This window comes from Choloepus didactylus, chromosome 15 (genome assembly GCF_015220235.1).
Source record: "Choloepus didactylus isolate mChoDid1 chromosome 15, mChoDid1.pri, whole genome shotgun sequence".
Taxonomy (NCBI): Eukaryota; Metazoa; Chordata; class Mammalia; order Pilosa; family Megalonychidae; genus Choloepus; species Choloepus didactylus.
The window spans coordinates 88,466,623-88,478,886 of NC_051321.1; the positions used below are offsets into that span (position 1 = coordinate 88,466,623).

A 12,264-nucleotide genomic window follows, 5' to 3' on the forward strand; every position below is an offset into this window, starting at 1 on the left:
TCTCTGTGTGAACTGAATAACAGCTGTGCTGTGACCATTTTCCAATAGAATTCCACAGAAGTGATGGCTGGTCACTGATAATTATGCACATTTATTATTAATGTTTTGGTTTATGGACTGAAGAGCCAGTAGTGAAGTTTGTGTTTTACACAGTTAGTCACAATTTGGTCCAGTTTGCATTCATACCAGATTGTAAGCTTCTTGAGATTAGAAGCAGTATTTTATGTATGTTAATATCTAGGATAGTTCATGAATTTTGTGAGACCTATGTATGTATTTTATGCATGAATCAATAAATTAATTGGGTGCTTTTACTGTGTTTCTCTTTCTTCCACAAAGTATAATACAAAACAGGGAACATAGTAAGCATTCCTTATAAACTTTTTTCTTGTAAACTCAACAGTGAACATGGAGAATTGGTTCCTAAATATCTTCTCTATGTAATGCAGTTCAGAACACTTCAGATTAATCAGATATGTGCTGTTACAGGAATCAGTTTCATTTGAGGACGTGACTGTGGCCTTTACCCGGGAGGAGTGGGATCAGCTGGACCCTGATCAGAGGACCTTGTACAGGGATGTGATGCTGGAGACCTACAGCATCCTGGTCTCACTGGGTAAGGAGAGCTTCTCTGAGTAATGGTCAGCTTCAGGCATTTCCTTTCTTTGCTTACCAAAGTGTATGGATCTGTTGTAGAGTTTAATGTTATTTAGGTTTAGGCATCAGGAATATTGTTTATGTTCTTACCTCCCCAGCCAGAGATTCCAGGAGACCCCTTCATTGGGCAGGTCCCAGAGGTGGACCTTCCTTTTTTGCACAGTACCTGAATCCAGGCAGCTTTTCCTGTCTTGTGTCATTTTCCATTTTCAGGGCATTGCATTACCAAACCAGAGGTGATCTTTAAGTTGGAGCAAGGAGGAGCACCGTGGATTTTAGAGGAGGAATTTCCAAGCCAGTGTTATCCAGGTGAGTTAGAACACAGGCATCTGTAATTCAGGTGAAATTAAATCCCTGGTTATTAACTTAGTTGTAGGGGTTTTTGAAATGTTTTTCAAGGATGTCTTTTTATAGGCCCCATCTGTTTGGAAGTGACTTAGGAATAATTACTCTGTATGCCTCAGATACCTAAACTTATCACCAGATAGCAGTCATACATAAATGTCTTTCATGCTTGACTTTTTAAAGAGTTTTATCCCTGTTCCCATTACCTTGAATTTCATTCCTGCCTATCTCATGGTAAAATATCTTAGTCTCTCTTCCTCTAGCATTCTCAGTTTCCCACATTCCCTTCATTTGTTTTCCGTAAGTCATTTATTTGTTCATTCAACCAGTATTAATTGAGCGCTTGCTCTGGGTCAGTCATGTTCTAAGTGAAAGATATATAGAATGAATGAAATAAAGTTGCTGATCTCATGGAACGCACATATATTATAGGAGAAACACAGGAAGCTGGCTGCATTCAGAGCAAATCCTTCAGAGAGGTGGCAGGAGTAGAGGCAGAGTGACCAGTTACCAAAGCTGATATTAGCATGTACTAGGTTTAGGGTGATAAAAGTATTCAAAATGATTGAAGGTGGGTTTAACAGAATTAGCACTTATACTCTAATCTACCACCTGTAAATATTTCCATTGCTCTGATAGTTTTTTAGAACATTCATATCTACCTACTTGTGTTTCATGGCATGTTATTTACTATATATTGTTCTGTTTGGATATATCTCACTGTCAATTTAAGTTATGATAATTCATCCATTTTTACCAAATTTTTTATCTTTTATTCTCTGTTTCTTATGCTTATTTTCCTCTATTATTTTTGAAAGGCATATTTGTGAAGGGCCAAATAAATACACATTCCATGCTGATTTTCTTCTCTCCTTTTCCATAACAGTAGCTTTGTTCATTTAGTTGTCACCTATACCTCCCAAAAATGGGGGAATAGAAAATTTGGTATTACTTTCAACCCAAGAGATTGGGCCTTAAATCAGTCAAATATATAAAGAACATTTGTTTCTTAGTCCCATTTTATAAGAAATGTTTTCAGATTCATACAGTATGTTTAATTTTTCTCATTTCTAGAAGAACTGAAAGTTGATGGCATAGTAGAAAGCAAAGAAAACCAAGAAAAACATTTATGGCAAGTTAAATTTATCAATAACAAAAATGTGATTACAGAGAGAGAAAACATACTAGAAAAAACATTTCATCTGTGCATAGACTCTTTCCCTTCAAGAGAAATTCCCAGTAAATGTAACCGAGATGGTATGACTGTGAAAATTTTATCAGACTTAATCACTAATAAGCAAAACTATTCAAGGAAGAAACTTGATAATGCCAGTCTGTGTGAGAAATTGCTTCCTGACATTAAGCATGAGAAGATTCATACTAGAGAGAAACATAATAAGTTGAATGAAAATGAGAGCATCTTCCATCAGAATGAGAATCATATTCACCATCAGGAGAGTCAGAGTCTAGAGCAACCATTTGGATATAATGAGTGTATTAAAGCCTTCCACAAGAATGCTCTCTTCATTACACATAAGGAAGCTCAAACTGGAGAAAAACCCTGTGATTGTAATGAATGTGTGAAAACCTTACGGGATGAATCAACTCTCATGTTCCGTCAGATAATTTACTCAAGGGAGAATAACTATGAATTGAGTGAATGTGGGGAAACCTTCTCTGATAACTCAGTTCTCTTGAAGAAATATGATGGAGTTCACATGAATGAGAAACACCATGAGTGCAGTGTATGTGGGAAAACCTTCTTCCAGAAATCAACCCTCACAGTACATCAGAGAACACACTCTGGGGAAAAGCCCTATAAATGTAATGAATGTGGGAGATCTTTTTGCCGTAAGTCAGACCTAACTGTACACCAGAGAACTCACACAGGAGTGAAACCCTACAAATGTACTACATGTGGGAAATCTTTCTACCAGAAGTCAGCCCTCACTGTACATCAGAGAATTCACACAGGAGAGAGACCCTATGGATGTACTATGTGTGGGAAAACCTTCTGTCAGAACTCAACGCTCCGTCAACATGAAAGAACACATACAAGGGAGAAGCCTTACAAATGTAGTGAATGTGGGAAATCTTTCTCCCATAAGTCAGACATGACTGTGCATCAACGATCTCACACAGGAGAAAAACCCTATAAATGTAATGAATGTGAGAAATCCTTCAGTATAAAGTCAAAACTCACTGCACATCAGAGAATACACTCAGGGGAGAAGCCCTATGAATGTAGTGAATGTAGAAAAACGTACTATATGAAGTCAACCCTGAGTAAACATCAAAGAATCCACACCAGAGAGAAAACATATGAATGTAACGAATGTGGGAAGACCTTCTGTGAGAAGTCAGCTCTCCTTAAACATCAACGAATTCATTCAGGGGAGAGACCCTATGAATGCAGTGAGTGTGGGAAATCCTTTTCTGGGAAGTCAGCCCTTAGTAAGCATCAAAGAATTCATTCAGGGGAGAAACCTTATGAATGTAATAAATGTGGGAAAACTTTCTGTGATAAGTCAGCCCTTACTCAGCATCAGAGAACTCATACAGGAGAGAAACCATATGAATGTAATAAGTGTGGGAAAACTTTCTGTGATAAGTCAACCCTTACTCAACATCATAGAACTCACACAGGAGAGAAACCCTTCAAATGTAACAAATGTGGGAGAACATTCTGCCAAAAGTCACAGCTCATTAAACATCAGAGAATTCATACAGGGGAGAAACCCTATGAATGTAAAGAATGTGGGAAAACTTTTTGCCAGAAGGCATCCCTCACAGTACATCAGAGAATACACACAGGAGAGAAGCCCTATGAATGTGAAGATTGTGGAAAATGTTTCTCTGATAGATCAACTCTCATTAAACATAAGAGAATTCACACAGGGGAAAAGCCATATCAATGTAATGAATGTGGGAAGGCCTTCAGTCACAAGCCAACACTCACCACACATCAGAGAATACACACAGGAGAGAGACACTATAAAAATAATGGATGTGTAAAACCCTCTTACCATAATTCAGAGTATTTGGTGCAATCAAAAGTATTGCCAAGGAAAAAGCCTTATGAATGTAACGAATGTGGGAAATCTTTCTACCAGAAGTCAACCTTCAATTTACATCAGAGAACTCACACAGAGGAGAAACCGTGTGTAGTGGAGAATGGCAATTTATTTACCAATGGTCCTATCCTTTTCCTCCTGGGCACACAGCTAGTTTATATTTCACAGCCTCTTTTGCATTCAGGTGGGACCATGTGAATAAGTCTGGAACATAATAGATCTCCATGGCAATCCTCTGTGTTGTTTCCTGTTTTCTGTGAAGTAGGAATATAGATGCCTTCCTTTAAGAGATCAGTGTTCACTGTATATTGGTGAATTCAGCAAGAGTAGAAACTCCTGTCAACATTTTGAAGGTTGAGAAGCCTCATCCATGTATCAAACTCATTGTAATTGGAGAAATCATAAGAAACCCAGAAATGACAGCAAATGTTAGACAGCCTTTACGAAAAAGTGATAGCTCGTTGAACATCATTTAAGTAGTAGAATAGAACCTTTTAAATGTTTGATTTCCTGAAAGTTTCTACAAAAGATACTTTATGATATATCAGAGAATTGATGCTGAAGGCAAGAATTAATTTAGAAAATATAGTGAAATTTTTAAGTTCAGATACCACAATTTTTATTAGATATAAGGGATTTTTCCCATTTATATAGGCACTTTTGAACATGTGTTTTTGTGAAATATAAATGTTTTGGATAATCAGTTATGCAGCATTAAACGTGTAAAGAGTCCTTGAGAAAAGGTGTACTTTTTTGTGTCAGTGCACTACATGGTATTTTCTGGTTTTGGTTTTTCAATAAGAATCCAACAGCATCAAAGTCAAAAATCAAAATCCTTAGTTTAATAACCTTTATGACATGCACTACAATGTCTTTTTGCAAATACCACTGTGGCTTTTTAAATATCTTAACACAATGTATGTTTATGTGAAACAGTATTTGACAAATTTAAAATACACCAAGCACATTTTTTCCCCTACCATTTCCTGGTTTATATAAACAGGTATGGTTATTATTGAACTACCTGGTCACTAAAAAGCCAAACTTTCTATCCACACATACTTGTGTAAAAACAATTATTTTCATGAAAATGCAAATGTTGAGTATACAATTTACATACAGTAGAAGTCTGAATTTAAGAAAGCAGCTGTGAACAGTAATGTTCATTGTACTCTGCACCATAAAATGTGCTCAGTAAGAAAATAACCCCATCTTGCCACCTGAAAAAATTTGAGGAACCTCCAAAGCTTCAAGTGTGTGAAGCCCAAGTTGTATATAACCCTAGAACTATTTGGTAATATACTATTTATTGTTTTCTGCCTTTACTTCCTAGTATTGCAAACAATGGTATAGTGCAGGGGTTGGCAAACTTTCTGTAAAAAGCCATAGAGTAAGAGTGTTTTAAGCTTTTCAGGCCACATATTTCTGTTAATGATCACCTGTAAAGCAGGAGGCCGCCCCCACCCCCAAGGTTTGCTTGAGATATCAAAACTGATGACACTACACACACAGACATGTATATACAAAGAGAGTGTGAAAAGGTTTATCACATTATTGAGGTCTCTCAGAAGAGCAGGGCAGGCCCTTTAAGCAGGTCCAAAATGACTAGAAGGAAAGGAGACTGGCCTAGGTTTTTTATTAGGGAGTGGAGCCAGGGTGAGATCCTGTGTGTGGGCAGGGCCTTATATGGTTTAATTCTCCCATTGGCACCAAAGGAGGAAGTATCCAGGTTTTTTTATGAACTTGTCCCGTTGTAGGGCACAATGGATGAGGTTTGAAAGATGTCATTAGTCAGACAGTAAACAATGGAGTTGGAGTTCTCATTTCAGTTTGTCACATTAAAAGAAACCCTCTAAAAATGAAAGCCATTCTTAGCTCATGGACCATAGAAAAAGAAGGCTGTGGGCCAGGTTTGACCTGCGGGCCGTACTTGACCATCCCTGATACTGTGGTTAAGGACCTTGACTGGATCCAGACTTCTGGGTTCACATCCCAGCACTGACACATATTGGGTATAGGACTTGGGGCAAATTCCTTGACACCTGTTCTTCAATTTACTTATCTGCAAAATGATAACATTACCTATCCTATGCTGTTCTGGTAAGGATTTGGCAAGTTAGTCGATCTGATGTACTTGGTCCAATGTGTAGAACACATTACAAGTGCTAGCTACTATGTGGGTAGCATCATTTCCTTGCAACAGATTTTTAGGAACTTCTCATATATTTGATTTGCTACCAAACTTATCCCCAACTTACTCCATGCTAACAGAGTGTTATTTTTGTTTCATTGTCCAGTCTTTGTCTATATGATTCAGAGGGTAAATCATGATTAATAACTTAGTTTTAAAAATGTTTCCCGATCATTGGATGATTGGAAGTAATCATATGACTCAGCTCTGGTCAGTGAAGAGCTTGGAGGAAGTATTCAGCAGGATCTAGGGGAAAAGGATTCCTGAGTGATCAACATTTGATAAGATGGCTCTTTAGTTTTGCTGTTCTTATGTCTGTTCATGATATCTGTATCTTGAGATCCTGAGGTGGTACCTGAGGATTGCAAAGCACAAAACTTGGAAGATGGTGCATCATTGTTATCTTCTGAGCAGGTGAAATTGCCAAACTTGGAACTTCATTATATATGAGGATAAATTTGTCATCATTAAAGCCAGTTGAGTTAGGATTTTCTGTTTCTTGGATCTAAAGCTGATTTAACCAACAAAGGTATACCATTTTGAAAACTTTTTAGTTCAGAAGTATTAACTTCTAGCAGTCTGGAGGGGGACTCATGAGATTCATGAGAAATTGAGGCTTGGCCATTTGTCAGCCTTGCCATGCTTTGAAACTTGCAATTAGAAATAAAGTTATTCAGTATTCCATTGTATGAAACAACTGCTTTGTTAAGCTTTCATTGCATTGCATCAGCAGAGAAAACCACCTGGAAATTGCCATTATGTATGTCTTGCATTTTAAATGTGTGAAATAAATGTTACATTAAACTTAATTGTTCATTGATCTATCTCTGTTGTTTGATTAGGTACAGTGTGAGGTAAGGATTTTTCTGCTTTCCCAAAGAGTAGCCAGTTCTCCCTACAACATGATTAATTCACCCCTTTCCTACTAATTTATCTCTTGCAGTGAGTATTGTTTTTGTTAGCTAAACATTGTTTCACCTTATTTTAGGAACAAACCTTGCCCTCGTGGCATAAGACCTGGCAGATATCCCATAGGGGACACATCTTGGTTCCCCAGTTATTTACAGTGAAGGGCTTTTGATCCAAAATGGGCCAATCACGGTCCCACTTGGGACTTCTGTAATAGGAGAGCAGCACATCATTTGGGTTGGTGATCTTGGAACTGCCAATAGTTGTTGAGAAAATGTGTCTGCCAAAAGAGGAAACAGCATGTAGAGAAATTCTTGAGAAGTGGAAAGAGAGGCAGTGTTTGACTCCCTTGTTCTAGGTATCCCAAAGATCCACACCATCATGTTCTTTTTGTGGTTTCAGTATTAAACCGATAAATACTAATGTCGTCAATGTGCTGTGATCCATTTCTGACTTTTCTTTCGTTGAATTGTTTATACTCATGCCAAGGGTAATGTTTAGTTACCAAGACTTGTTTTGGGTTTTCTTTTTATGTCTATTTTTCTTTTTGAAGTAATGAAAATGTTGTAAAATTGATTGTGATGAGGATTGCACAACTAGGGGATGATAATGAGACATTTTATGCTTTAGATAGATTATATGGTGTTTGACTAGATCTCAATAAAATGTGCAGTTGTTTTATTTTTAAGGTGGGACCACAATTCCACTCCCTTCAGGGACAAACCCGTTTCCTACTGGATAAAGACCAGATTCCTTAGCATGGCCCACCAGGACCCCTAAGATTGGGCCCCAAGCTACTTTCTCCAAAATCATCGATTGGTGCACCCCACCAAAATTCTACCTTCTGGTCATGGTGCGAGCACTGTGCCTTCACACCTCCCTGCCTTTTGGTCTTGCTGTGCCTTCTGCCTGGGATGCTATGCTCCCCTTCTCAGCCTGGGGTACCTGTGACCATCATTTGTAGCAGAGCTCCCCATTGCCTCATCGCTGCTCCCACAGCCCCCCATTCAGACCTCAGAGGACTTCAGAGCACCAGTCACAGTGGGTAAGTGTAATTACCAGCTTACATGTCTACCTCATCCAGACTGAAAGTTCCTTGAGTGCAGGGTGTGTGGCTCACTCACTCCTGCTTCCTCTTGGGGTCAGGGATCTCCAAGGGCCGTTCACTGTCAGCATAGATGACCTGCATGGGGACCTGGGCTGCCTTCTGCTGGAACCACTGCATATCACAGATGTCTAAGCCGTCTCCCTGGCAGTTGAGACTGGCTGTTGGTCTCGGGGCCACTGACACAGAGTATGGCTGTGTCAGCTCATAGGCCACAGAACCTACAAGAGGAGAAGAGTGGAGAGGGGAGGTGGCATGGGGGTGAAACCCAAGTGCCAGCATGTTCCTCCCTGAGGCTGGGCATGGGCTGAGTGCAGGGTTTGGGGCAGGTCCAGCTCATGGTATTTGGGGGCTGAGCCTGAAGTCAGGTCCTGGGGGGCAGCAGTTTGCACAGAGTGAGGACAGCAAGCAGGGGAGGGACCAGGCCATGGTGGGGATGCCTCCTGAGGCCTAAATCGGGCAGGACTATGGGGGGTCTGCTGTTATTCTCTCTCAGGCCTTTTGGGGCAGTGATTGATTGTTTTTATGCAAATCTCTTCCCTCCCCTGGGAAGAGTAGTGGGAATTTCACAAACAGCTGGGAGGGGCCTGAGGGAGAGAGGCAGAAGTTAGACAACCTCTGAGGTGCTTCTCAGCTCAGAAATATCAGCCCTGAATGGATATGGAAGGTTGCAGAAGGTTTGAGAAAGTGAATTTTGTAGTCGTTGCTGACTACAAACCCTGGATGGATGTGGAAAGTTGTAAAAACTTTGAAAAAGTAGATTTTGCTTGAGTCACTGCTGAAGATTTTGTCTCTCTAAACCACACTCTACAAATAAACTCACCACCTTGTCTCCTATGTGGGACACAACTTCCAGGAATGTAACTCTCCCTACTTACATACAGTGTGGCTCCCAAGGATGAACCCGGCCCTTGTGTCATGAAATTAGTTAACCAAAAAAAGAAAATGAAGTTTTAGTGGCTAAGAAATTTCAAATAGAGTTGAGAAGTCATTCTAAAAGTTATTCTTATGCAAATTCCAGCCAAATATTGCAAACTGCCACAGTATGCCAAGCCACAACCAACACTCTTCCTAAAAACATCTGCTCCATGTTGTTCCTGCTTTCATTCAGACTGTGTATACAACTTCTCACCCAGTTTGTTTCTTCCATATTAAAGGCCTTTCACAAAAGACCTCCTTACCAGGGGCTACACTTCTGTTCCCCACACTCAACCAGCCATCCTCAATATTATAAAATGCCTGTGTTCCTACAAGTATGGTCTGTGACCCACTGACAGCTTGTAGCAGCTACAGAAGATGGGCCAATGGCCAAAATTCACTTAAGATTAAGGGACATAGAAATCTCTGAGGGGGAGATGAAGCAGGGTAAGAATAAGGGTGGTGGCTGGCTGATGAACAAAGGGCAAATTCCAAGGAGCAGTCAGCCCTCAAGGAAAAACTTATCTCTGAGAACAGCCTTAAAACAGCCAAAGGATCACCTGAATGAGTCATCTACAACCAAGCATCCACAGATGAGGGAAAAGGGGACAGTAGTAAAATAGTTCAGAAAAATTACAAAAAGAACAAGAATCTATAAAATCAGATTGCCCCACAGAGCTAGGACACTCTCATCTCTCTTTTCTTGTGATAGTGCCTGCATGTCCTTCTCACATGCATACTCAGTAAATTTTCTACCCACTTACTCTACCAAAGAAAAAAAAAAGTAAACAAGTATATGATGGAGACCCTGTTTTCACTTTCCTTGGGTATATACCTAGAAGTGGAATTGCCAGATCATATGTTAATTCTGTATTTAACTGAGGAACTGTCACACTGATAACCATAGTGGCTGCATCATTTTACATATCCACCAATGATGTATTAGAGTTCCAATTTCTCTGCATCTTCCAAATTTATTTCCTGATTAAAAAAAAAAATAATAGCAGCTATCCTTGTAGCTGTGAAGTGGTATCTCGTGTGTGTGTGTGTTGTTTTTTTTTTTTACATTTTTCATTGTGAAATATGACGCATATATGGAACAGTGATAACTTTCAAAGTATGATTCAACAAGCAGCCAGAGAGCAAATTTAGAAAGAATGTTTATGGGCCACAGCTCCACAATTCCAGCCGTTTCCTTACTGTGAAACACTCATGTGGTTTTAATTTGCATTTCCCTAAGGTCTAATGATGTCGAGTATCTTTAAACATGCTTATAGACCATTTGCATAGCTTTGGGAAAATCAAATCCTGAGCCCATTTTTAAATTGAGTTATTTGGTAGGAGCATATTGGAAGCAATTAAGTTATTTCAAGATATTTGTTTTTCTTATTCTTTTGCTATGGTTTATTTGGAAGTTTTTTGTTTTTTGTTTTTTGTTTTTTTTTTTTATAAAGTTAACAAAAAATAAATTCAGCTACTTGTCTTTTTGTTCTTGAGGTGTAGAAGTTCTTTATATTCTAGATATTAAGCCCTTATCCAATATATGTTTTGCAACTATTTTTGCCCATTCTGTAGGTTGTATTTTTGCTTTCTAGCTAATTTCCTTTGATGCAAAAAGTTTTGTTTTGTTTTGTTTTTCATTTTGATGAAGCTGAATTTATCTACTGTTTCCTTTGTTGATTGTGCTTTTAGTGTCATATCTAAGAACCCATTACTGACTCTCAGGTCATGAAGATTTGCCCTTTTATTATCTTCCAAGGGTTTTATGATTTTAGCTCATAAGTCCTTGATCAATATTTATTTAATTTTTGTACACAGTATGATGTAGAGTCTAATTTCATTCTTCTGCTTGTGGATATTGGTCTCCCAGCACCGTTTGTTGAAAAGACTATCCTTTCCCCATTGCAAACACTTAGTAGTCTTGTTGAAAAATCAACTGGGCATAGATGTTTGAATCTATTTCTGGAATTACAATTCTGTTTCATTGGTCTATGTGCTGGTTTAAATCTGTGATGTAAACCATAAAAGCCACGTTCTCTTAATACATCCCTGTGGGGACAGACCTATTATTGGGTGGGAACTTGTTTCCATGGAGATGTGAACCAGTCCATTCAAAGTGAGTCTTAATCCCCTTGCTGGAGTCTTCTATGAAAGGATAAATGATGAAACTCAGAGACCTCAAAGAAGCTGAGACAGAGCTCAGAGACATTTTGGAGAAAGCCATGGAAATGAGACATTAAACTTCGTTTGCTGGAGAGAAGGACCTGCATACTGGGCCATGTGCCTTCCCGTGTGACAGAGGAACCACAGGTACCGTCAGCCTTTCTTCAGAGAAGGTGGTATCATCCTGTTGATGGCTTAACTGGTATATTTTCATGGCCTTAGAATTGTAATTTTGTGAACTAATAAACTCCCATTGTAATGCATTTATAGTATGTTGCATTCTGGCAGCTTTAGCAAACTGAAACATTCTAGATGTCTGTCTTTATGCCAGTCCACACTATCTTGATTACTGCCAGTTTTTTTTTTTTTTAAAGATTGTCCGTGATTCAGCTTGTATTTGTTTACTTATTTTCTTTTTTATTTTTAAAACTGTTTTATTCACACACCATACAATCCATCCTAAGGGTACAGTCAATGGCTCCTGGTGTAATCACATAGTTATGCACCCCCTACCACAATCTGTATGAGAACATTTCCATTTCTTCTGACAAGAAAGCGAAGCAAAAAAAAAGAAAAAGAAAAAAAAATCCCATACCCCTCCCTTATATCCCCCTCTTAATGACATTTAGCTTTGGTACATTTCGTTACAATTAATGAAAGAATATCACAATGTTACTGTTAACTATAGATCCTAGTTTGCGTTAATTGTATTTTTCCGTGTATCCATACCATTTTTAACACCTTGTAATAGTGACATACATTTGTTCTGTTTCATGTAAAAACATTCTGATATTTGTACAATTAACCACCATCAATGTCCATTTTAGGTTTTGCTAAATTACACAGTCCCAGTTTTTATCCTCTATCTTTCCTTCTGGTCCCGTACATGCTCCTAGGCTTCC

At 38.7% G+C, this 12,264-nt stretch overlaps 1 protein-coding gene across 2 annotated transcripts; it reads left to right on the forward strand.

The window, feature by feature from the left end:
- Window positions 1–396: 396 nt before the first annotated feature.
- On the forward strand, window positions 397–7,087 carry LOC119510491 (zinc finger protein 260-like). Of its 2 annotated transcripts, none has more exons than XM_037804824.1 (3): window positions 397–616; window positions 871–966; window positions 2,080–7,087. In XM_037804824.1, the coding sequence occupies exons 1-3, from the start codon at window positions 583–585 to the stop codon at window positions 4,272–4,274; spliced, it is 2,325 nt and encodes a 774-aa protein (XP_037660752.1). In that variant the 5' UTR covers window positions 397–582; the 3' UTR covers window positions 4,275–7,087. The 2 variants fall into 2 exon arrangements, with proteins under 2 accessions (XP_037660752.1, XP_037660751.1); XM_037804823.1 differs by having other exon boundaries at window positions 398–616; window positions 2,077–7,087.
- Window positions 7,088–12,264: the final 5,177 nt, after the last annotated feature.